Below are 25,279 nucleotides of genomic sequence, written 5' to 3' on the forward strand. Positions count from 1 at the left end.
GGCCTGTGACAATTTCCACAGTGGGCGAGGCTGGAAAATTTAGGTCAGTGTTTCAGGTCAATTATCTTCCATCAGGACTTTCAGCAAAATAATGGGCAGGATTCTCCGTTTTAGTGGCAGAGTGTTGACGCCGTCATAAACGCTGGAGCGTTTTACGACGGCGTCATCGGGCCGCTAGGTGCAGCGATCCCCCAACCCACAGGGGGCCAGCACAGCACTGGAGCGCTTCACGCAGCTCCAGCTGCTGATACAGGCCCCAGCACGGCCAAAGCAGGTCCGCGCATGCACGTGGGTTGCCGTCTCTAAGCCAGCCCCCACGTAATATGGCGGAAACCTACAGGGGCCTGGCGCAGAGGAACATGACCCCCACAACCCCGGGATTACCTCCGCCGATCGGTAGCCCACGATTGAGGGCCTGCCACTGTAGAGGCCCCCACTGGAGTCGGCTGCCCCCCCCCCCCCCCCCCCCACCAGGACGCCCCCCGCAGCCAGAACGTCGAGGTCCCACTGGGTAGGACCATACGCGAACGACGCCGGCGGGCACTCGGCACGTTGAGCACGGACAATTGGCGGGGGGGCCGCTGACTGGCGCTGCAGCGCCCACGCCAGCACCATTGGCGCCGATTCTCTGGTCGCCGGAGAATCGGTGGCCCGGTGTTGGAGCTGCGTGGTGGGATTTGTGCCCCCCCCCACCCCACCCGCGATTCTCCGACCCGGCGCAGGATCAGAGAATCCCGCCCAATGCATATGTGCTGTAACTGTTGTAACATATTTGACATTGATCAAATTACCTTAATCTCAGAATTAATAGGTTCAGAGCAAGCCATTTGACATTGCTGAGAAACAGTGGGCGAAATTCTCCCATCGGGAGACGAGGGGCACAATTCTCCACAAATGCGGAGAATCGTAAAGGCTGCCGTGGGACAGGCCGTGACCCGCGGCAGCCTTCACGCCGACTTCCGGGGCCGATTCTCCCCCCGGGCGGGGCTAGGAGCACGGCCCCGTGCGTCACGGCGGCGCGGCCTTGACGACGGTCGTCAAGGCCGCACGTCAAGCGTCACGCCGGCTGACGCGGCCGATGATGTCGGCCGTGCATGCGCAGGTTGGACAACGCCAACCCGCGCATGCGCAGTTGCCGTCTTTCCCCTCAGATCTTGCGGGGCAGCGGAGGGAAAAGAGTGCGTCCGTTACGGACGCACGACCCGCAATCGGTGGGCACCGATCGCGGGCCTATGCCGTTGTACTGCCGTGCCAATCGGGCCGTTTCACGATGGCAGCGAGCAGGTGTGTCTGCCGCTCGGCCCGGCCGCTCGGCCCATCGACCTCATGGCAGCGAGCGGTGATTCGTGGCGTGGGTCAGGCGTGGGGGGGTGGGGAGAATAGCGGGAGGGCGTGAAAAATGTCGGGAGGCCCTCCCGCTATTCTCCCACCCGGCATGGGAGGCGGAGAATCGCACCCGAAGTGCCAACGCCGGAGTGAAAACCGGAGTGTTTCACTCCGGTGTCGGAGGCCGCTCCTCGCCCCCTATTCTCCCACCACCAGGGGGCTAGGAGCGGCGCCGGGCGCATACATGACGTCACCCGCGCATGCGCAGGTTGGCCGGTGCAAACCCGCGCATGCGCGGTTGCCGTCCTCCCCGCGGGCGCCCCGCAAAACATGGAGGATTGATCTTGCGGGGCGGCGGAGGAAAAGAGTGCGTCCTTTAGAGAGACCGGCCCGCCGATCGGTGGGCACCGATCGCGGGCCAAACCCCTACTGAGCAGCCCCCTGGTGCTCGATCCTCCCTCCCCCCCCCCCACAGGCCGCACACGCAGCATTCGCGCGCTGTTCACGCCGGCAGCGACCAGGTGTGGTTGGCGACGGCGTGAACCCGTCGGATTGGGCAGGCTGCTCAGCCCATCCGGGTCGGAGAATCGCTGCTCGACCGTTAGAAACGGCGAGCGACGATTCTCCGAGCGGCCTGTCGTGAAACGCGGCACGCCGTTTTGGGGGGGGGGGGTGGGAGAATCACGTGCGGGTGCCAGGGCGGCGTGGCAGGAATCGCCCGGCATTCCCGCGATTCTCCCACCCGGAGTGGAGGTCGGAGAATTGCGCCCAGTTTCTTTATTTGTGTACATATTAATTCTGAAACTGCATTTGAAATGGTTGCTCATTTACAGACCTGATGAATATCCTACGTGGAGGTATATAGACATAATGGGCACGATTCTCCAGCTACGTTGCGCTGAAGCGAGAACACAATGCAGCCGGAGAATCCCGGGATAGGCCTGCAGAGAGCCTCCCGACAGCCTAGGCGCTTTGCGTGATTCACCAAAGTTCCATGAGACGTCGGAGTTGGACTTCCGCCCCAAATGGGCGTGACGAAAAGCCGCTCCCTGAAGTAGGTCGTAAACCTACCTACAACCCATCTGCCCAGGAATTACAGGTTTCCCTCAGTACTCCGGCCTCCCCAGGGAGGCTGCAGCTTGGCTCACATGGCTATTATGTGATGCAGCTGGAGGGCCATTACCAATGGCCCTCCCAGCGATACTCCGTCCTGATCGGCTGAATTCCCGATGGCATGGTTCTAACCACTTCTGACCGGTTGGGACTCTCACGTGGCAGCTGCGGACTCAGTCTGCGGCCGCCCTGGTGGGGGGGGCAGAGGAATCAAGCACCAGGGGGGCCTTATGGGCGGCGATCGGGCGGGTCATATGGAGCGACGCAGGGCAGATCAGTGGGACCTTGTTTGTTGGTCCAGGTCCGGCTTCTGTGTCTACCATCGTGTTCGGCGTGGCCGCTGGAGGCCGCCGCCGTGCGTATACGCGGCCTCAGAACCGGAAGTGCGGGGGCCCGTATTCGCAGCCAAAGCTGCGTGAAGCTCCCTGGGCCCCTGCCAGCCCCCTGCAGGTAGGAGAATAGGTCTCTATTTTTGTTAGGTAAGTCTGGAATGAAATGCCAGCGTTTGTATGCTGGCGTGGAGACCTAGCCCCATTTTTGGAGAATCTATTAGTTCCTACCCTGCATTTATAGCTCCCCATGTTGGATTCTCCCACAAGTGAGACCATTCTCTCCACATCTACCTTGTCCAGCCCATCCATAATTTTAAAAACCTCTATCGGGCCTCCTCCAAGTCCTTTGTTCTTGAAAGTAAAATGCCCCAACCCAATCTGTTCAATTTTTTCCGATAGCTCACTTTAGCAGCTTTTGGTCTACACTTCAGCATTATAGATTTGGCCATCTCGCTTCCCTTTGGAATGTTTGTGTGTACCTCGAGAGCACCCAAAAGACTGAATTCCATCTGTATCTGGGGTATTTCTCCCTGCATTTGATGTCTGTTTCTCATTCCCTGGGCGACATTCTCCGCTACCCGGCGGGGGTCCCGGCGTAGGGGAGTGGCGCCAACCACTCCGGCGTCGGGCCTCCTCAAAGGTGCGGAATTCTCCACACCTTTGGGGGCTAGGCTCGTGCCGGAGCGGTTGGCGCCACGCCGACTGCGTGAAAACCGGCACCAGCGGCCTTTCAGGCCCGCCGCCCAGCGCCGGTGTTGGCCGAAAGGCCTTCACCGGTTTGCGCATGCACCGGTGGTGACATCAGCGGCTGCTGCCGTTGACGTCACCACCGGCGCATGCGCGCTGGGGGATTCTCTTCTGCCTCCGCCATGGCGGCGGCGGAAGAGAAAGAGTGCCCCCATGGCACTGGCCTGCCCACCGATTGGTGGGCCCCGATCGCGGGCCTGGCCACCGTGGGGGCACCCCCCGGGATCCGATCACCCTGCGCCCCCTGCCAGGACCCCGGGGGCCCGCTCGCGCCGCCGATCCCGCCACCACCAGAGGTGGTTCAAACCTCAGCGGCGGGAGAGGCCTCCCAGCGGCGGGACTGCGGCCCATTGCGGGCCAGAGAATCGCCGCAGGGGGCTTGCCGCTCGATGTGGCGCGATTCCCGCCCCCGCCAATTCCCGGGTGGTGGAGAATTTCTGCCACGGCGGGGGTGGGATTTTCGACGGCCCCGGGCGATTCTCCGACTCTGCGCGGGGTCGGAGAATTTCGCCCCCTGTCTCTCACTCTCTCCCTCTCTCCATAGGCGTACCCCTTGGTTTCTGGTATCGGACAATAAATATTTGCTTAGCTTTGGCCGGGCTTCTGAAACTTTTAAAGTCTCACAGTTTTAACACTCTGGCAACCGAGAAGTCTTTATGTCGCAAGTAGACAGGGTGGCTTGGTGAAACTTTTACCAGATTTACCCAATTCCTGCAATTTCTCTTCCCAGCCAAAAGATGTATTGTTTTTATAAAACACAGGAGGAGATGTTCATTTCCACCGAAAGCAAAGCTACCAATGACAAAACGATGATGTGACTGTTTCTTCACCTGCCGCCAGGAATTGGCAGACGTCTGCATTGAGCTGCGAGATGTGTGCAAATTTCTCCCCCCCCCCCGAAATTAATTCCCCCCCCCCCACACACACACACACACACACTTTTCTATCTATTCCAGTTGCTGATCAATGTGTGTAATTCATTTTCTCACAGAAGTTCCTTTTCGGCACCAATCCCTTAGACATATGTCAAGAACTTATAATGTGAAAAATTTAATTTTGTTAATGGGAGCCGACTTGCTTGTGAGCAAATACCTTCTCTTAATCCTCTCTGGGCTTAAATAGTGGTGGCTCGGCGGTATTAAGGTAGCGGGGTCATTGGGGACCTCGGGATGGGTGATCCTGGCCCTTTGTGAGTTACCCCAGTCGCAACTGAGGGCCCCAGGCTCAGGGTTATGACATGTTGAGGAGGGAGTTTCAGGATTTTGACCTAATGACACTGAAGGAACGGTTATATATTTCCAGGTCAGAATGGTGAGTGGTTCGGAGGGGAACGTGCACATGGTTGTGTTCCCAAGTATCTGCTGCCCTTGTCCTTCTAAGTAGTAACGGTTAAAAGCAAATCACAGCAGATGCTGGAATCTGAAATAAGAACAGAAAATGCTGCCAATCGCAACAGGACAAAGAGCCATCCAGACTCGAAACGTTAGCTCCCTTCTCTCTCCACAGATGCTATCAGACCTGTTGTGATTGCCCAGTATTTTCTGTAAGTGATAGAGGTCGCTGGTTTGGAAGGTGCTGTCAAAGGAGCTTTGGTGGGTTGTTGCAGCGCATCTTGTAGATGTTGATGAAGGTGGCATGGTGGCACAATGGTTAGCACTGCTGCCTCATAGCGCCAGGGACCCGGGTTCGATTCTGGCCTTGAGTGACTGTCTGTGTTGAGTTTTCACTTTCTCCCCGTGTCTACGCGGGCTTCCCCTGCATGCTCTGGTCTCCTCCCACAGTCCAAAGATGTGCAGGTTCGGTGGACTGGCCATGGTAAACTTTTTCCCCTCAGTGTCCAAATGATGTGCACGTTAGGTGGGGTTTTGGGGTTACAGAGATAGGGCAGGGGGAGTGGGCATAGGTAGGGTGCTCTTTCAGAGGGTCGGCACAGACTCAGTGGGCCGAATGATCTCCTTCTGCACTGTAAGAATTCTATGCTTCTATGCTACAAATTGCTGCTACTGTTTGTCAGTGGTGGAGGGAGTGAATGTTTAAGGTGGGGATGGTTGTCAATAAAGCTAGTTGCTTTGTCCTGGATGGTGCTGAGTGTCTTGAGTATTGTTGGAACTGCACTCATCCAGGCAGGTGGCGAGTATTCCATCACACACCTGACTTGTGCCTTGTAGATGGTGGACAGGTTTTGGCGAGTCAGCAGGTTAGGTGGGGCAGCGGGAATAGCTTTGGGAAGTGGATTCGTTCAGAGCAGACTCAATGGGCCGAATGCCCTCCTTTCGCACTGTAGAGATTCTATGAAACCCCCACACCCTTCACTTTAATTTGATACAACAGATGGAAATGACAAGCTGTACTTTGATAATGTGATTAGCTACAATTTCTGCTTTGTTTTCCTCCCAGTGATTATTTTCCAATTCACAAAATGCTAAATCTGGACTTCAATTACTTGCTTGTTGGCAAGGAGAGGCTTACCTGCTGTAGAATAGGCCAAACATCGGTCATCTCTTTGGAGAATGGCAGCTACATTGAATATGGATCTAGTGGGGGTATGAGATTAGGAGAGGGATTAGCCAGTTATCAGGATAAAGCTGTCTTGCTATTAAGAGGCATTAAGGAGACCCTGAAAGATTGTTGTTTAAAGGATATCACATTTGACTCACAATTAGATCTGCATTTTGTCTCCCCAGAATCTCTGTGATACTTGGATCACTAAAGAAAAGCTCTTTAACGCTATTAACATACGATTAACACACACTAACTGGTCAAACCTGGGCTGCATTTTGGCACTGTTAATTGTTCAGTCATTACGGCAATTTCTGGGATGAAGTTAATCCTTCATTTTTTGAGCATTGCAGATTTAATATAATTTAAAATAAAATTGACAATGCAATCCATTAAGCTGTCCCAAGGCCACTTTATTTTTTCAGAGAATCCCTACAGTGCAGAAGGAGGCCATTTGGTCCATCGATTCTGCACCGATCTCCAAATCAACAGCCTACCTAGGCCCATACTCCCACCCTATCCCTGTAACCCCACCTCACCTTTTGGACACTAAGGGGCATATTAGTGTGGCCAATCCACCTAACCTGCACAAAGGGCAGCACGGTAGCATTGTGGATAGCACAATTGCTTCACAGCTCCAGGGTCCCAGGTTCGATTCCGGCTTGGGTCACTGTCTGTGCGGGGTCTGCACATCCTCCCTGTGTGTGCGTGGGTTTCCTCCGGGTGCTCCGGTTTCCTCCCACAGTCCAAAGATGTGCAGGTTAGGTGGATTGGCCATGATAAATTGCCCTTAGTGTTCAAAATTGCCCTTAGTGTTGGGTGGGGGTTACTGGGTTATGGGGATAGGATGGAGGTGTTGACCTTGGGTAGGGTGCTCTTTCCAAGAGCCGGTGCAGACTCGCTGGGCCGAATGGCCTCCTTCTGCACTGTAAATTCTTTGATAATCTAATGATAATCTTTGGACTGTGGGAGGAAACCGGAGCACGACGAGGAAACCCATGCAGACACTGGGAGAATGTGAAAACTCCGTACAGTCACCTGAGGTTGGAATTGAACCTGGGTTCCTGCCGCTGTGAGGCGGCAGTGCTAACCACTGTGCCACCATGTTTGTATTAAAGGTTTTTGAAACATTTTTCAAATGGAGAGAATGTCAATGGGCAGTGAGGAGCCAAAGTCACAAATTTGAGATGAGTATTATACAGCTGCAGCGCAACATAGCCTCTCAATACCAAGACTTTCTACTGGGGTAGGCCAACTCTTTCACCTTACTCAAGGTGAGTCATGCATATTTTTGAGAAATAAGGGATTGAGCAAGATGGTGAAGGATGGTTGATCGAATCGGGGTCCATGGGAGAAAAGGCTTCTTGCAAATCTCCTTTTCCAATCCTAAGAAGAATCCGATGTTCTCATATGTCTGAGAAACGGTTGTGGGGCCGATGTTGCTTTCCCCTTTGAGGGGGAGAGCTGGCTGGTTCTGATTTACCCAGAGGATCACCACACCTCAGACGAGGGGTAAGGCTGAGAAGGAAGACCTTGATGAATAGCCTCCTGCGGGATTCTCTGTCGGCGGGATCCTTCGCTTCGCTAGCAGTGCACCCACTTCCGCGGGTTTCCCCACGGCGTGGGGGTGGCCACAATGGGGAACCCCGTTGGCTGGCTGCGGGAACGATAATCCTGGAAACCCCCCCGGAAAAAGGGGCTGGCGGGATGGAGAATCGTGGCCCTCACACCGGTTCAGGAATTGAACCCTCGCTCCGCATCACAAACCAGCTGGGTCTAGCTAACTGAGCCAAACCATTCCCTGGAACAGTAAAATAGCAAGTGCAATATTTTTACAATTTTCACAGCTGCCAGAGGAATAGGAATTCAGATTTTTAACGTGTTTTCATTGTTAATTAAGCATGTACATAAATAATAAGTATAGTTGTTAATTTGTATGGAAATAGCCCAATTACACAATGGCACACACAGCTATTATGAAAGGATTATGAGGATTGTTTGTAAAAGTCATGAGATGAAAGGACAATTGATTTGAAAACAGAAGCTTCACTTCGATTTTCCATTCCTCCTGCTTGCAGCAAGTCAAGCTAACATGCTTTGTAAATACATGGAAAATGCTGAATAAGTCTTCCGATAGTGGGCAAAATTAGGTTTTGAGACTGATAAAAATCACTTGTTTCTTTTCACGGTGGTTGCTTTCTATAATAAGAATATAAAATTCTGGATAAACTCAGCAGGTCTGGAAGCGAGAAACCAAGTTAATTTTTTTGAGTCCATCGGCCCTTCTACAGAACTGACGTGGGATAGAAATGCGATGAATTATATACTTGGAGAGTGGGGTGGGACAGAATATTTTTTTTCAGATAAATTTAGAGGAGCCAATTATTTTCCTTTTCCAATTAAGCGGCAATTTAGCGTGGCCAGCCCACCTCACCAGCACATCTTTGGGTTCTGGGGGTGAAACCCACGCAGACACGGGGAGAATGTGCAAACTCCACACGAACAGTGGTGGGGTGGGACAGAATGGAACTTTAGTGATAGGACAGTGCTCAGGAGAGAATGCCAAATGTGTCATAGACATGAGACAAAGGGGCAGTTAATGGTGCCTGATGTGTTATCTGTGTTGGTCTAACATCGACTGCAACTGGATGCAGTAAAACGAGAAACAGGCTTTTGACACAGGAGATGGTCCAACACTGTTTTATTGAACCTGTTGATTTCTGTACATAATCTGCTGTGGGTTGACACTCTATTAACCTAACTGATAACCTTCTACTGGCTTGACCAGACTAGCTCTCTATCACATGGTGATGATGTTCATTGGCCTGTCGAACTGTTACTATCTCCCGAGCCGTGTCCTAAGAGAGAGAGAGCCTTAGTGCCCGGTACTTTATAGTGGTGGTGTCCTGTCTGGTGATTGGTTGTTCTGTGTCGTGTGTGTTCATTGGTTATCCTGTGTGTCAATCACTGTATCTCATGATCTCCATGAGTGGATATTATGACAGTATCATTAGGGACTGAAGAGTGTTAGTAGTGGCAAAGGTAGGAAAGCAGAATGTGTTAATAGAAAACAGAGGTCAGTACTCACTGGAAGCAAAACAGTGCAGTGTCCATGTGGGGGAGGGGTGGGTAGCATCGGCACAAGCCAAGGGAACTGAGTAACAGAAAACAAAAGAGGGAGTCAGGATAATAATCTTTATTAGAGTCACAAGTCGGCTTACATTAACATTGCAATGAAGTTACTCTGAACATCCCCTAGTCGCCACACCCCAGCGCCTGTTCGGGTGCGGAGGGAGAATTCAGAATGTCCAATTCACCTGACAAGCACATCTTTCGGGACTTGTGGGAGGAAACAAAGCACCCGGAGGAAACCCACGCAGACACGGGGAGAACGTGCAGACTCCACACAGACAGTGACCCAGCGGGGAATCAAACTTGGGTCCTGGAGTTCTGAAGCAAGGTTGCTAACCACTGTGCCAACGTGCCGCCAATAGAGGGTCATAGTCTGAAGTTGTTAAACTGAATGCTGAGTCCAAAAGGCTGTAATGTGCCTAATTGGAAGATGAGGTGTTGTTCTTCTAGTTTGGGTTGGGCTTCACTGGGACATTGCAGCAGGTCGAGAATGGACATGTGGACAGGAGAGCAAGTTATTCAACAACCTGAAACAATAGGGCAAGCAATCCTTAGCTCCGTTTAAAATTCTCTTTTGCTCTCTTGTTTCTTTTTTCCTTCTTGTGTTTGACTAGGTGTCAATTAAAACTCACTTTCATAACCGCACCACATCTCGTTCCTCGGCAATTCTTCCTGGCTCAGACTTATTTTGTATGGATTCCAGCTTAAAATTGTCTTGTGCTTCCTCCTTGATCTCTACTATCTCTGATGTTCAGCACCACTCAATTTCCTATTGGATAGTGTGGAAAACGACACTGCATCTCGCATCAAAGAAGACCAGATAATTCTAGCCATGCAAGAGATTTTTTGCTGCAGGTTAAACTATTAAATTGATGTATTAATAAATTGGGCAATATACAAAAGCAATCAGCGAAGGTAAGATATTAATAGTATCGTAAAGTAATGAAAATTAGAGACTGAGTCCAAAGTGTTCATCCAAATCAATCCCTTTGAACAATTCTTGTAGCAGTGGAACTGAAGCGCATCTCAGCCGGAAAGGTGAAAAAGAAAGGATGAAGAGGCATCTCTCGAAAAGGGAAATGTTATGATCAGAGTACAGACTGATAACTTTAAACAAGGGATTTGAATTCCCAGTGACCAACTTAAAGGAAATACGCAACAGAATTTCAGGTTGTAAGACTTTTACTGGAACAAACAAACTGAAAATAGCATCAACTAAATATCACTTATAATAATAATAATCACTTATTGTCGCAAGTAGGCTTCAATGAAGTTACTGTGAAAAGCCCCTAGTCGCCACATTCCGGCGCCTGTTGGGGGAGACCGGTACGGGAACTGAACCTGCGCTGCTGGCCTTGTTCTGCATTATAAGTCAGCTGTTTAGCCCACTGTGCTAAACCAGTCCCTAATTAGTAGTCAACTAGTACTCTAAACTACAGAAAAGTAATTCTCTTTTTAACTTTTAACACAACCGAAACCTCGCCCCACCATTATACTTTCTGTTTACTCTTCTCTGGAAGAATAAGAGTGTCACAAGAAGCAGTCCAACATCTTTCCCAGATTCCAATGGGTTCACATCAACCCCATTTCACTGAATAGTAACAGGGTGGCAAGGTGACACAGTAGTTAGCACTGCTGCTTCACAGCGCCAGGGTCACAGTTTCAAATCCAGCCTTGGGTGACTGTGGAGTTTGCACGTGCTCCCCATGTTTCATCCTGGAGCTCCGGTTTCCTCCCACCATCCAAAGGTGAGCAGGTTAAGTAGATTGGCCATTTTGAACTGCCCATTAGTGTCCAAGGATGTGCAGGTTAAGTGGGGTTATGGGGATAGGGTGGGAGAGTGTGCCTAGGTAGGGTGCTCTTTCAGAGGGTTGGTGCAGACTCGATGGGCCAAATGGCCTCTTTCTGCAATGTAGGGATTCTGTGATTGAGTGACTGTGGAGCGGTGGAAGCAGAACCAAATATCTTAGAATCAGATTGTCACGGGATCCGTTGCTTTGACCAGAGACCGTCTCTCCTCGTGCATCCTCCTTCAGTAACTCACAGAATGCAAGAATTCGCCTAGTCTTATTCCCTCAGCTGACCACACAAGTTGCAGTCCTTTGTCTTTCTGTATAAGACCTCTCTCTCGGAGGAAACCCACGCAGACACGGGGAGAACATGCAGGCTCCGCACAGACAGTGACCCAAGCGGGAATCGAACCTGGGACCCTGGCGCTATGAAGCCACAGTGCTAACCACTATGCGACCGTGCTGTCCCGAAGGATGGGTTCTGGATGGACTGCTTTGCATGTCGGGGGGAAGTGAGGGGAAGCCATGTTTTTATTGGGGAAAGTTAAAGGGCACATACGATCCAGTGGGGTGGTATCTACAATGAGTACATGGGACCTTACCCCCAAAGGAGGTACACCGGTTTGCTGCCTGACAGCAGTCTGCACAGTGAAGACTGTATCATAATGCAGCAACAACGGTGCATTTAAGCTTGGGAAATGCAGCATATTCATCCACAATGGATGGCAGACATATTCCTAAAACACCTTGAAATTAACAGATTTTTCTGATCCAATCTTCATCCGACCCATTTTACTGAGTTTATGGAAATATTCTTGTTTTGTTATTCGTTTACATGATATGGGCCTCACTGGTAAGGCCAGTATTTATTGACCATCCCTAATTAGGGCAGCATGGTAGCACAGTGGGTAGCACTGTTGCTTCTCAGCTCCAGGGTCCCAGGTTTGATTCCTGGCTTGGGCCACTGTCTGTGCGGAGTCTGCACATTCTCCCCGTGTCTGCATGGGTTTCCTCCAGGTGCTCCGGTTTCCTCCCACAAGTCCCGAAAGACGTGAGACTGGGTAATTTGGACATTCTGAATTCTCCATCTGTGTACCCGAACAGGCGCCAGTATGTGGCGACTCGGGGCTTTTCACAGTAATGTCATAATAATAATCGTTTATTGTCACAAGTAGGCTTCAATGAAGTTACTGTGAAAAGCCCCTAGTCGCCACATTCTGGCGCCTGTTCGCGGAGGCCAGTACGGGAATTGAACCCGCGCTGCTGGTGTTGTTCTGCATTACAAGCCAGCTATTTTAGCTCACTGTGCTAAACCAGCCCCTTGCATTGCAGTGTTAATGTAAGCCTAGTTGTGACAATAAAGATTATTATTACCCTAATAAATGGAGGGCAGACTGAGAAAATGGTGAAAAAATAATTTGCGATCTTGGGCTTTGTAAGTAGAGGCATAGAGTACAAAGGCAAGGAGGTTATTAAGAACCTTTATAAAACATTGGTTCGGGATCGACTGGAATATTGTGCCCAATTCTGAGCACCACAATTTGGGATGGATATGATGACTTTAGACAGAGTGTCATTAAGATCTGCAAAGTGGGATGAAGGGGCCGGTTTGAAAATTTGGGGTTGATCCCCTCAGAGAACAGTAGGTTAAGGGAAGATCCAATCGAGCTGTTCAAAATTATGAGAGGCCTGGACCAATTAGATAAGGTGAAACATTCCATTGGCCAAACGGTCGTGAACCAGGGGGCATCGACGGAAGGTGATTGGCAATGTAAGGAAAATCTTTCTTTACAGTGAATGGTTAGGATCTGTAATTTATTGACTTGACTCTGGATGGGCAGATTTAATATTGGCTTTCAGAAGATAAGCTTATTCAGAAGGATAAGCACCTGGAGGACAAAAAAAACATTGCAGGGCTATGGAGAAAAGGGTGTGTGAGAGGGAGTAGCTGAGTTCTGGTCATGAGCTGGCACAGATGTGAGAGGCCAAATGGGCCACTTGTGTGTTGTAGCCATTCTATTATTGTACAATTCTATAATATCCTCTGCTGTACCGTCTGATCTTTGCCATCAAATCTGCGTGCTTTAATAGGTAGTGGATTAGAGAAGGACAGAGTTGTGACTTGGTTCCTCCAGGGAAAGGATAGTCTGTTGAATACCTCTGTTACTCTAAGGAAAACAAATATAGTATTAAGGAATTTATATTTGCATTGATTAACATTCAAAATAAGAGCATTTTAAGTGGGTTTAATTTAATCTGTGCCTGGAAGGGTAAAATCCAACCATATTTTCTAAACAAAACTTCCACTAAACCTTTAACAGTGAATCCACTCCAGGGTTTTACACTAACCCCTTTAGGACTTCTTTGTCTTGATTGCAGTGATAATTGCTCACAATTGCTTTAAGTCACATGATAAGAGAATAAACCTTTCTTAAAGGTACACTCACATGGCATGAGGGGAAGTGATATTATTACGAGAGAAGATTCCAAAGCATGTTTTTGGGAGTGGAATGTGGAAACTCTCATTTGACAATCATCGGGGGGGGGATTCTGGGGAGACATCCACAAATATTCACTTGGGGTTCAGAGTGGAGAGTGTATTTGCCCACAGACATCTTGTGTGCTTAAAAGGGATTTTCTATTACTGAGACCATTGTAGGTAGGATGTAGTTTGTAATCTGTGTTCACCATAAAACCTGTGTGCAATTGTTAAGCTAAGGGGGGGGGGGGGGTAAAGTAATATTGTATCATCCAATTTGTTCGTCTTTAATAAATGTTTTTCCCTTGTTGTTACAACTAATTTGTGGTCCTGTGACTCTGTTCCTCCACACTTTATTAAAAATAAGTGACTGTCTTTTGAGTCAGTGTTCCATTTTGGGATATTCCCATCCAGTTATAACATCAACTGGGATCGTAACAACACTCACACATAAAGTATAGTTGAGGTACTGGTTTATGGAATTTTGTTCACAAGCAGTGTCTTCAGAATGGGAGGTGGCAATTTGCTACAGTAAACATTGAAAGTTCTTGAACTAATCATCAATTATCCATTATGCATCTCTATTGGATCCCAGTCTGCACAATACTGGAATCTCTGGAGCCGACAGTTGTTTTCCTCACTATAGTTTTGGAGGGGGGTGGGGTGGTGTGTTTGAGGTTGGGACGGTGTTTCCAAAGCCAGCTTAATTTAGACTCACGCATCCTGATGCTATTATGTCTCCGGCAGGTTATGTGAAGTGCTCAATTTGGACCCCAGGCATGTACTTATTGCGGAAATTGTCTTCACGAACATCGGCGGAGCAGCCACCGCAGTTGGGGATCCACCAAATGTCATCATTGTCTCCAATCAGGCGCTACGAAATAAAGTAATACAATTCTTTTCAACTTTGTTAACATGAATGATGAATAATTTGCGATGACATGACCTGCAAAATCTGCTGTGTTTCAGGGATGGAATTTTTTTAACGATTTAACCATTTCAAGTTGGAACTGATGCAGACCCTGTGAATTCCAAGGGGCAAGGAGTGTAAATTAATCATTCACTCAATATTTATTGTATCGGTGTTCACTCTACCTAAGCTTTAACCCAAAAGTATCACAGGTACTTAACTGGCCACACAACTGGATAATTTATTCCAGTCCACTAAATTAAAAGACAGATTTTGACACAGTTTATGCTTTGTGATGATTAGTGATTCAGCTATTTAAATTTAAAGGATAAGGAATGACTACTTCCTTACTCTTGTCTGCACCCAGCTTACTCACTCTTCCAACTTCCTTTATCTCTGGGGGCATTTGCCCCTCCCAAAGATTCATCTATTTTCTCTTTCAAGCGCTGATCTTCTGGCTATATATTTTCAGAATTGACTATTTTCTTTTCAGATTTCAGTTTATTTTCCCCATCTTTTTCATCGTCCATAGTGGTTAAGAGAATATATGTATGTATGGCAGCTTAACCTTCTCGAATAGCTAAGAATAGGTCACTTTGATTGTGTTCCCTGTAACGTCCGTCGAGTAAGTCTGCACAATCACATACAAATCTTTGGCATCGAGTATTTTTTCTTAGTTTTATTTCCATGTTTTGTTTCCATTTAAAAAAAGATTTATTCTGCCCAACGTTTCTTTTTCCATTCGCAGATCTTACCCCAAACCCCATTTAGTCAGCAAACACTCACTTCGTGTTTTCACTGTCCAGATTTGTAGTATTCAAAACGTTACATCGGTCACAGGAATAGAATGAGTTTGGGTTTCAGGGAGCATGTTGTGCAGCTCTGCACTTTTTGTGTGGTTTATTCTGCTCGACAAATGTAGTGCTGGGCGAAAATCGTTTTCCTTTGAACTGACATTTCAGAAGCCGTCATTTAAGCCTGGAGTCAAGGGGCTGATTTTAACTCCCCGTCAGAAATCTCATCCAAGGTCTGATTTTACTCCACTCCGGAATCAGGTTGGACCCTGATCCAGGATTTAAGCATTGGTGTGAATTTAGATTGTACTCTGGCCATTCACATTCACTTCGAATTCACGTGGCATTTTACTGAAAATGTTAAAGTAAACAGCTGGCCACTTTTATTAAAATAAGAAAAGGAAGGCTTGCATTTATATCACCTTTTTCATTGGCAGCACGGTGGCGCAGTGGGGTTAGCCCTGTTGCCTCACGGGGCCGAGGTCCCAGGTTCGATCCCGGCTCTGGGTCACTGTCCGTGTGGAGTTTGCACATTCTCCCCGTGTTTGCGTGGGTTTCGCCCCCACAACCCAAAAGATGTGCAGGCTAGGTGGATTGGCCACGCTAAATTTCCCCTTAACTGGAAAAATGAATTGGGTACTTGAAATTTATAAAAGAAAATACCTTTTTCACAACTGCCAGATATCTCTTTACAGCCAATCATGTTCTTTTTGAGTTCTAGTCACTATTTTAATGTGGGAAATACAGCATCCAATTTGCACACAGCAGATTCCAACAACCAGTAACATGTTTATGGCCAGATAATCTGTTCTTTTTTTGTCATGTCGATTGTGGGATCAATATTGAGCAAAGTACCAGGGTTAACTCTGCTGCTCTTCCTGAAAGGAATGCCATGGGACCTTTTACATCCACTGGAAGACAAGGCCTTGATTTCTTGTCGCATCCAAAAGACAGCGGGCGGAATTTTCCGGGCCCCCACGCGTGGGTTTTTCGTCGGCAGGAGACAGCGCGCCATTTGCTGGTGGCGGGATTCCCTATTCCCATCAATGGGAATTCCATTGAAGCCCACCCCATGTCACCAGGAAATCTATGGGCGGGGAGTACGATGCCCGTGGGACCAGAGAATGCCGCTGTCAGCGAATGGCCGGTGAATTCCGGCCAGCACCTCCAACCATTTCATTCCCTCGGTACTGCCGAGTGTCAGTCTTGTTTTTTGCGCTCAAGCCCTGGAGTGGGATTTGAACTCAGAACCTTTGTGATTTCGAGATGAGAGTGCTACCAGCTAAGCCCCAGCTGATACACAAGGCTAAACCACGTCCGTATGAACACCTTCATGAGTTCCTTCGTTATGTTATATAAAATGGATTTTTTGCCTGTGCTGAGCTTTTAACTTTTATGCTCTGTTTCTGGAAAGGACATGTGGAGACTAAAAAGCTTAACAGTCAGAAGCGGTGTTTTTCTAAACTGTCATGAAATTAGAGTTCAGAAAGTCTTGATGTGGTAGATTTCACAAGGTCCAAAGTGTTTATGATGAAAGTACTGAGCGAATTTACGTCTGTCATCCTGCCTGAAAGTGAGGGGAGCTATGAAAGAGGTGAAGGTAAATGATGTTTGACACCACATTGATTGGGGCTTCCCTCCCTCTCTGGGAAAATTGTGGTTAAAACCCTTACCTGAGTTTTTGCACAGACGGCGATGAGTTTCCCCCTGATGAGTCGAAGGTGCTCCTTGTTTGAGTGCACAGAGCCCTTGCATTTACTAACTTACCTGCCTTCCAGCCACTCTCAGTGTGTCGTTTGCATGAGGAGGTTATTGTTCTTCTGTTCTCACACATGTAGAAGGTGGAGCACTTATAACCTGAAGGCTTTTGATTTCATGGAAGAAAACAGAAAATGCTGGGAAAACTCAGCAGGTCTGGCAGCATCTGTGGAGAGAGAAAGGTTGTTTCTTCAGGGCGACAGAGAGGGAGAAATGCGATGGATTTTATACAGTTGGAGTGGTAGAGTAGGTGGAACACAATAGAAGGCCAGGGATAGATGGAAGCTTGAGAGATATATGACGAAGATATGACAAGATATGAGGAGATATGACGAGAGTTATGCACATCACCAAAAATCTGTTCTGGTCTACCCACGTCGATGCTATCACCAAGAAAGCACAACAGCACCTATACCTCCTCAGGAAACTAAGGAAATTCGACATGTCCACATTAACCCTTACCAACCTTTACAGATGCACCATAGAAAGCATCCTATCTGGCTGCATCACAGCCTGGTATGGCAACTGCTCGGCCCAAGACGGCAAGAAACTTCAGGGAGTCGTGAACACAGCCCAGTTCACCAGATGAACCTGCGTCCCATGCATTGACTCTAACTACACCTCCCGCTGCCTAAACAAAGACACCTCCCATCCGGCTGACTCACTCTTCCAACTTGGTTCATGGGCGGGAGATACAAAAGTTTGAGAACACACACAAACAGATTCAAAAACAGCTTCTTCCTCACTGTTATCAGAGTCCTAAACAACCCTCTTATGGACTGACCTGATTAATACTACATTCCTGTATGCTCCACCGATGCCAGTGTCTATGTTTTTACATTGTGTACCTTGTGTTGCCCTATTGCCCTATTATGTATTTTTGTTTTGTCATGTGAGAGTACCTTTAAGAAATGGGTGTTTAAGAAATGTACCTTTAAGAAAAGGGTGTTTATCAGTGATGTCAGACTATGGGTGGAGCTGGGCTGTCTGTCAGTTTTTTACTTACGTTTTAGGCTGTTTGCTGCAGGGTGTGTTTTAGTTTCGTTTTCAGAGCTGGATAGCTGCAGTCACAGCCAGAAGGTGTATGAGTCTCTCTCTCTCTGTAATCTAACGACTGTAAATCGATCCTTTGGTGATTTAAAACTAATAACGGCTGTCAGTAGTGACTTTAACCTGATGTGCTTCGTTTTAAAGGTTTTTTAAAAAGTCTTATGGATGTTAAAAGGACAGCTTAAGGATTACGTAGTGTTGTATTCTTTGGGGGTTATATTTGAATTGATGGTTGCTAAGATGGTCATTGTATGTTTTAAAAAGGTTAACTTGAGTTCATAGAATAAACATTGTTTTGCTTTAAAAAATACTTTTCCATTTCTGCTGTACCACCCCTGTAGAGTGGGCCGTGTGTTCCCCATAACCACAATCTAGTAGAAGTTGTGGGTCAGGTGAACTCCATGATACACTTTGGGGTTCTCTAAACCTTGGCCCATAACAGTTTTCTTTTCATGTACTAAATGATCTGTTTGAACTGCTCGCAGAAAATACTTTTCACTGTACCTCGGTACACGTGACAATAAACAAATCCGTCCAAACAAATCCATCCATCCAAAGAAGTCATGAAATTCAAGACAAAGAGAGTTTCAGTGGTAATGTTAAAGATTGGAAGAGGTGCTGATAGTGGAATTAAGGTCAAATAGCAGAACATCTTCATAGCAGAACAAGGGTAAGCGCTGTGTAAGCAGAATGAAAGAACAAGTGACAGATGGCCCTGTGGTGGGAGATTACAAAAGGGTCAACATGGAGGAGAAATTTCATGGTCTGAAGTTTTTGAACTCAATGTTAAGTGCAGAAGACTGCAATGTGCCTAATTGGAAGACGACGTGCAGTTCTCCAGTTTGTGGTGGGCATCATTGGAACATTGTAGCATGCTAAGGACGGGCATGGGAGCAGGTTGATGAGTTGAAATGGCAAGTGACAGGGAGGCCGGGGTCATGATTGTGGATTGAGCGAAGGTGACCCCCAAAGCAATCACCCAGTCTGAATTTAGTCTTCCGAATATAGAGGAGACCACATTAGGAGTAGCGAATACAGTTGACTATATTGAAGGAGATGCAAGGGAATCGCTGCTTAACCCCTTACAGGAAGTGAGGTGTCAGGAGCTGTATTTGAGGTTGCTGTGGGAGATGGTGGGCTTGTAATAAATATTGGTGGTCAGCCCATCGCTGTAATTGGAGACAGAGAGATCAAGGAAAGGATGGAGAGTGTTGCCTTTCCCACAGCACCTTCCCATCCCTTGACCTCCTCTCTCCTCAACATCCAAGGTCACAAACACTCCTTTCTGGTGAAGCAGTGTTTCGTTTGCACCTCCTTCAATTAGGTCTACAATATTCGCTGCTCCCAATGTGGTCTCCTCTACATTGGGGACACTAAATGCAGACTAGATGACCTCAGCTTTCTGGTCATTTGCCATTTCAACTCAGCATCTTGCCCTTATGCTCACATCGGCTTCCTTGGCCTGATGTAATGCTCCTGTGTAGCCGTGCACAAACTGGAGCAACAACATCATCCCATCCGATTAGGCATCTTACAGCCTTTCGGACTTTACGTTGAGTCCAACAACTTCGGAACATGAACTTTCTCCTCCATGTTGACCCTTTTTAAAATCCAACTTTCCCACAGGACCATCTATTACTTGTTGATAAGTTTTGTTTTCAGAGAGCGCTGACCCTTGTTCTGCCATTAACACGTTCTGCTACTTGACCTTTATGCCACTATCAGCACCTTTTCCAGTCTTTAACACTACCATTGACACTCTCATTCACTTGTGTTCCATGACATCTTTGTCAATTCCCTCCTGAACCCCCACCTATACCTGCCGTTCTATGTTGCTCCACCTGCTCCGCTTCCTCTTAAACAGTATAAAATCCACCACATTTCTCCCTCTTTATAAAGAGTCACATGGACTCAAAATGTTAACTCTGTTTCCCTCTCCGTACAAACTTGTGGATTTTTCCTGAATTTTCTGTTTTTATTTTGGATTTGCAGCATCTGTGGTATTTTGCTTTTATTTTGGTTTCATGGGTTGGATAGCCTGCTGTGTCTGATATCTTTGAGAAGTTTGAGGGTTACTTATTGTCTGTGGTCCTCATTGGTTCCAAGAGAACCCCATTATTTGGATTATATTGATTTTTTTTGCTTAATTCAAGGTAGTTCCAAAGGAGCATAGGAGCAGGGGGAGGACATTTTGCCCCTTGAGCCTGTTCCGCTATTAAACTAGATCAAGACTAATTTTCTATCTCAATGCCACCTTCCCTCATTATCCACATATTCCTCAATGTCATTGGTATCTAGAAATTTATCAGCCTCTGCTTTGAACATCAACGGTTGAGCCTCCACGACCTTCTGGGGAGGAGAATTCAAAAGATTCACCACCTTCTGACCGAAGAAATTCTTCCTTATTTCTTTCCTTGGCGTACCTCTTATTCTGAGACTGAGTCCCCTGCTTCTTGAGCTCCCCAACCAGGGGAAACATCCTTCCTGCATCTGTTGAGCCCTGAAAGAATTTTGTAACTTCAATGAGATCACCTCTTATTCTTCTGAACTCTGAAGAATACAGGCCCAGTCCCCTCAATATTTTCCCCAAAAGACAAACCCATGATGAGTCTGGTCTACCTTTTGTGGCAGCCCCTCTTAAGGGTCAGCACTCCCTTCCTGAGGTAAGGAGACCAAATCTGAAACTACACTCCAGGTGTGGTCTCACCGAGGCTCTATACGACTGTAGCAAGATTTCCATACTCCTGCACTCAAATCCCCTCGCAATAAAGGCTAACATACCATTTACCTTCCTAATAACTCATTGCAACTGACTGTTAGCTTTCAGTGATTTATGAACGAACAACTTATGAACTTATGATTGCAATCAGCAACAAAACTCTGTTTCAGGTCATTTGGACCAGCAGGGTCATTGCTTGAAGAAAAGGACTTGCATTTATAGAATGCTTTTGCTGCCTTCATGATTTCCTGAAGCATTTCAAAGTCAAGGAATTATTTTTTAAAGTGCTGTTACTGTTGGTATGTAGTGGAGCCTAAACACATTAAAGAAGCCATCCCCTATGGACAAGCCCTCCGTATACAGAGGATCTGCTCAGATGAGGAGGAAAGTAAGACATTTACAGATTCTGAAAGACGCCCTCGTAAGAACTGGATATGGCGCTTGACTCATCGGTCGGCAGTTCGAACACACCACAGCAAAAAACTGCAATGACCTCCTCAGAAGACAAACACGTCACACCACCGGCAGAGTACCCTTCGTTGTCCAGTAATTCCCCGGACTGGAGAAAATACAACATCTTCTCGCAGCCTTCAACACGTCATCGATGAAGACGAACATCTTGCCAAGGTCATCGCCACACCCCCACTACTTCTCTTCAAATAACTGTGCAACCTCAAGCAGACCATTATTCTCAGCAAACTTGCCAGCCTTCAGAACAGCGACCACGGCACCACAGAACCCTGCCATTGCAATTTCTGCAAGACATGCCAGATCATTGACATGAATACCACCATTACACGTGAGAACACTACCCACCAATACTCATGTGACTTGGCCAACGTTGTCTACCTCATACGCTGCAGGAAAGGATGCCCCGAGGCATGGTTCATTGGCGAGACCATGCAGGTGCTGCAACAACGAATGAACGGACATTGCATGACAGTCACCAGGCAGGAATGTTCCCTTCCAGTCGGGGAACACTTCAGCAGTCATCAGCCTCTGATCTTCGGGTAAGCGTTCTCCAAGGCGGCCTTCAGGACAAGCGACAACGCAGAATCGCCGAGCAGAAACTGATAGCCAGGTTCCGCATGCATGAGTACGTCCACAACCGGGACCTTGGATTCATGTCTTATTACATTCACCCCCCACCATCTGGCCTGGGTTTTCAAAATCCTACCAACTGTCCTGGCTTGATACAGTTCACACTTTTTAACCTGTGAATATCCTTCTCCCCAGTCGCACCATCTGGACCTGTAAAGACTTAATTACCTGCAAAAACTGCATTCAAAGTATCATCTTGCATCATTGACTTTGTCTGTATATGAGTTTGTGGAACCCACCTCTTTGTTCACCTGACGAAGGAACTGCACTCCGAAAGCTAGTGACTCCAAAGAAATCTGTTGGACTTTGACCTGGTGTTGTTAGACTTCTTACTGTTGGTATGTAGGTGAATGCGGCAACCAAAATCTCTCACAGCAATCAGATCAATGAACAGTTAACCTACTTTGCTGGTGACAATTGAGAGATAAAGTTGACCAGGGGCAGCAGGGTAGCATGGTGGTTAGCATAAATGCTTCACAGCTCCAGGGTCCCAGGTTCGATTCCCGGCTGGGTCACTGTCTGTGTGGAGTCTGCACGTCCTCCCCCTGTGTGCGTGGGTTTCCTCCGGGTGCTCCGGTTTCCTCCCACAGTCCAAAGATGTGCGGGTTAGGTGGATTGGCCATGCTAAATTGCCCGTAGTGTCCTAATAAATGTAAGGTTAAGGGGGGGGGTTGTTGGGTTACGGGTATAGGGTGAATATGTGGGTTTGAGTAGGGTGATCATGGCTCGGCACAACATTGAGGGCCGAAGGGCCTGTTCTGTGCTGTACTGTTCTATGTTCTATAGCAAAAGAGCTCAGTTGCTCTTCACAAAATAATGACATGGAATTTTGACATTGTTCTGAAAAGAGGTGTTGATTTAAGGTCTCGTCTGCCAGTCCTTAACAATACACTAAAGTGTCAGCTTATATTGTGTGTTTCGGCCATTGAGTGGAACCTGAATCCATAACCTTCTGACTCTGTGATGAAAGTGCTTTCACTGAGTCAAGCTGATATTTTTTTTAAAGAAGTGAGCCTCTGCTTTTATCTATATTTGGAGAGAAAGCAGCAAAGGACATCTTTACTACTTTGCATAGAGAGAATGCTTTTAGGTGAAAGATTCTGTAAGTCTTCATAATGGGTGCAGGGATCACGATGCCCGCCTGTTCGTTACAAGCAAGCAGCACTCAAACTACTCGCTGACTGTTCATTTATAATGAATAGCAGGCAGCCCAGCACTAAAGGCGCTGCCTCAGCAGGAGAACAGAGTTTGCACAAGCTTAGCGCCATTTACCTACTTAAAGCCAGCTTAATGCATATCGGCTGCAGCAGCTGCTAAACGTGACTGGGGAAGAGCAGGAGGAACAGCAGGAATGGAAGCCTTGGTGAAGAGGGTGGACAGGAGGAGAGTGGTACTCTACCCACAGGGAGATAGGGAGTGGGAAGGGAGGCAGTGGGAGCAGATTGCCATCATTGTCGATGCAATCAGTCTAGTCTCGAGAATATTAAAACAACATAAGAAGAAGTTGAATGATCTCACGTGAGTAGTCAAGGTCAGTGAAGGCACCTTCAAAGAGCTTCACTCCATCGGCGGGATGCTCTGTTCCGGCGGCTGGTCAATGGGGTTTCCCATTGTGGGGCAGCCCCACGACGTCAGGAAACCCCTTGGCTGCCGGCAAAATGGAGCATCCCGCTGCTGGAGAATCTAGCCCAGCATTGTTAGAAATGAGCCACCAGCACCACATACTGCTCTGTTCACTACACCCACTTCAATCACCTACCAATATTCTTTATAAAGCATGACATCAAGCACAACATACATAGCTTCGCCTTATCAGAAGACCAGAAGACATCGAGCAGAATTAGGCCATCATCCTCACACAATAGGACTCCTGCAACCCTCACACTTAAATGTGCCACCTTGCACACTGTCAGCTATTCAAGTATGACAGGAACATCACCTACACGTTGCCTCACATTCATTGACATACATCCGCTGCTCTTGTGGGACACAAGATGCAGCATATCTGGAGGCAGCAGCACCTAACCAATGGGAGACGGACATGATGGTCAGTGGTCAACCCCATAGAGATGATGCTGCTCGGATTCACTGGAGTGGGAATGACCAAAGCCGTGGCCAATAGTGCAGCAGAAACCACAGAAGATGACTGGAAGGTCTGACTTAATCCAGCTTTTCACGTTCCTCATCCTCCTCCTCCCACAATGGGCTGGATTCTCTGGTCCCCCAGTCGCATGTTTCTCAGCGGCTGGCCATTCGCTGGTGGAGGGATTCTATCTTCCCGCCGCTTGTCAATGTGATTTCCCATTGAAGAAACCCTCGGGCAGAGGTGAGCTGTTGGCGGGAACAGAGAATTCCAGTGGGCGGAGAATTGCGACCAATGTCTCCTGATTTACAAGCTGCACAGGGCGTAAATAGGCATTCCTTGCTTCCCCCCCATCCCTCATCTTCCCTCACTTCAAATGTACCCCAGTGCCTTTCTCCTTTCAGACACCGAAAAGCTGCCATCCAGTCAAACATTGGTGCAGGAGAGTGAAATGCAGATGGAGGAGGACATAAAGCATGAATAATAATAATCATCTTTATTAGTGTCACAAATAGGTGTATATTAACACTGCAATGACGTTACAGTGAAAAATCCTCTGGTCGCCACACTCCGGCGCCTGTTCGGATACATTGAGGAGAATTCAGAATGTCCAATTCATTGAACAACCATGTCTCGGGACTTCTGGGAAAAAACCGGAGCACCCGGAGGAAACCCACGCAGACACTGGGAGAATGTGTAGACTCTGCACAGACCGTGACCCAAGCCGGGAATCAAACCCAGGGCCCTTGCGCTGTGAAGCAACAGTGCTAACCACTGTGCTACTGTGCCGCCCTTACTATCCCGTCACAAGTAGGCTTACATTAACACTGCAATGAAGTTACTGTGAAAATGCCAGTTGGCTGTCGCAGAGATTTCCCTAGCAGGACAAACAAACGCCTCAAGACCCGTCAGCTCATCCTAGCCCAGAACCAGTGTGTTGCAGTCCTCCGTGTATGTGCCCCAACACTGGAAGCTTCAGTCAAGCCCATAGAGAAATTTTACTCCAGCCTCAAACAATCCTAGGCCCGAGTCCCGAAGTGAAACAAGCTGATCCTCCTCGGTGACTTCAATGTCAGAGTTGGATAGGACACAGAGCTCTGGGGAGAGGTAATCAGCAGAGAGAGGTGGGGAAATCCAACAGCAGCCGGGGTGGGGAAATTCAACACTAATCGTATCCTGCTCCTGAGAAAATGCCTAGAATATGGCCTTTTTTATATCCAACATTTGTTCTGTCTGAAAGAAAAGTGCAAGGCCTCATGGTAACACCCTCGCCCCAGGTACTGATACCAAGTCAACTACAGTAACTACAGAGGAATTTCCTTGCTATCGGCCACAGGGAAGAGCATCCCAAGAATCCTCCTTAATCGTCTTCCCCCCCTGTGGCTGAAGAGCTCCTCCCAAAGGCCCAATGTGGATTATGCCCACTAAGGGGCACCTCAGGCATGA

The 25,279-nt window shown here is 47.9% G+C and overlaps 1 protein-coding gene across 1 annotated transcript in view; it reads left to right on the forward strand.

The window, feature by feature from the left end:
* The window catches only part of oca2 (oculocutaneous albinism II), a 559,961-nt gene that overhangs the window by 290,190 nt on the left and 244,492 nt on the right, over positions 1-25,279 (forward strand). Inside the window, exon 14 of the mRNA XM_038818856.1 lies at positions 14,166-14,304. Coding sequence (XP_038674784.1) covers positions 14,166-14,304 — 139 coding nt within the window. The remainder of the gene's footprint in view (positions 1-14,165; positions 14,305-25,279) is intronic.

The sequence above is a fragment of the Scyliorhinus canicula genome, chromosome 14 (genome assembly GCF_902713615.1).
Source record: "Scyliorhinus canicula chromosome 14, sScyCan1.1, whole genome shotgun sequence".
Lineage (NCBI taxonomy): Eukaryota > Metazoa > Chordata > Chondrichthyes > Carcharhiniformes > Scyliorhinidae > Scyliorhinus > Scyliorhinus canicula.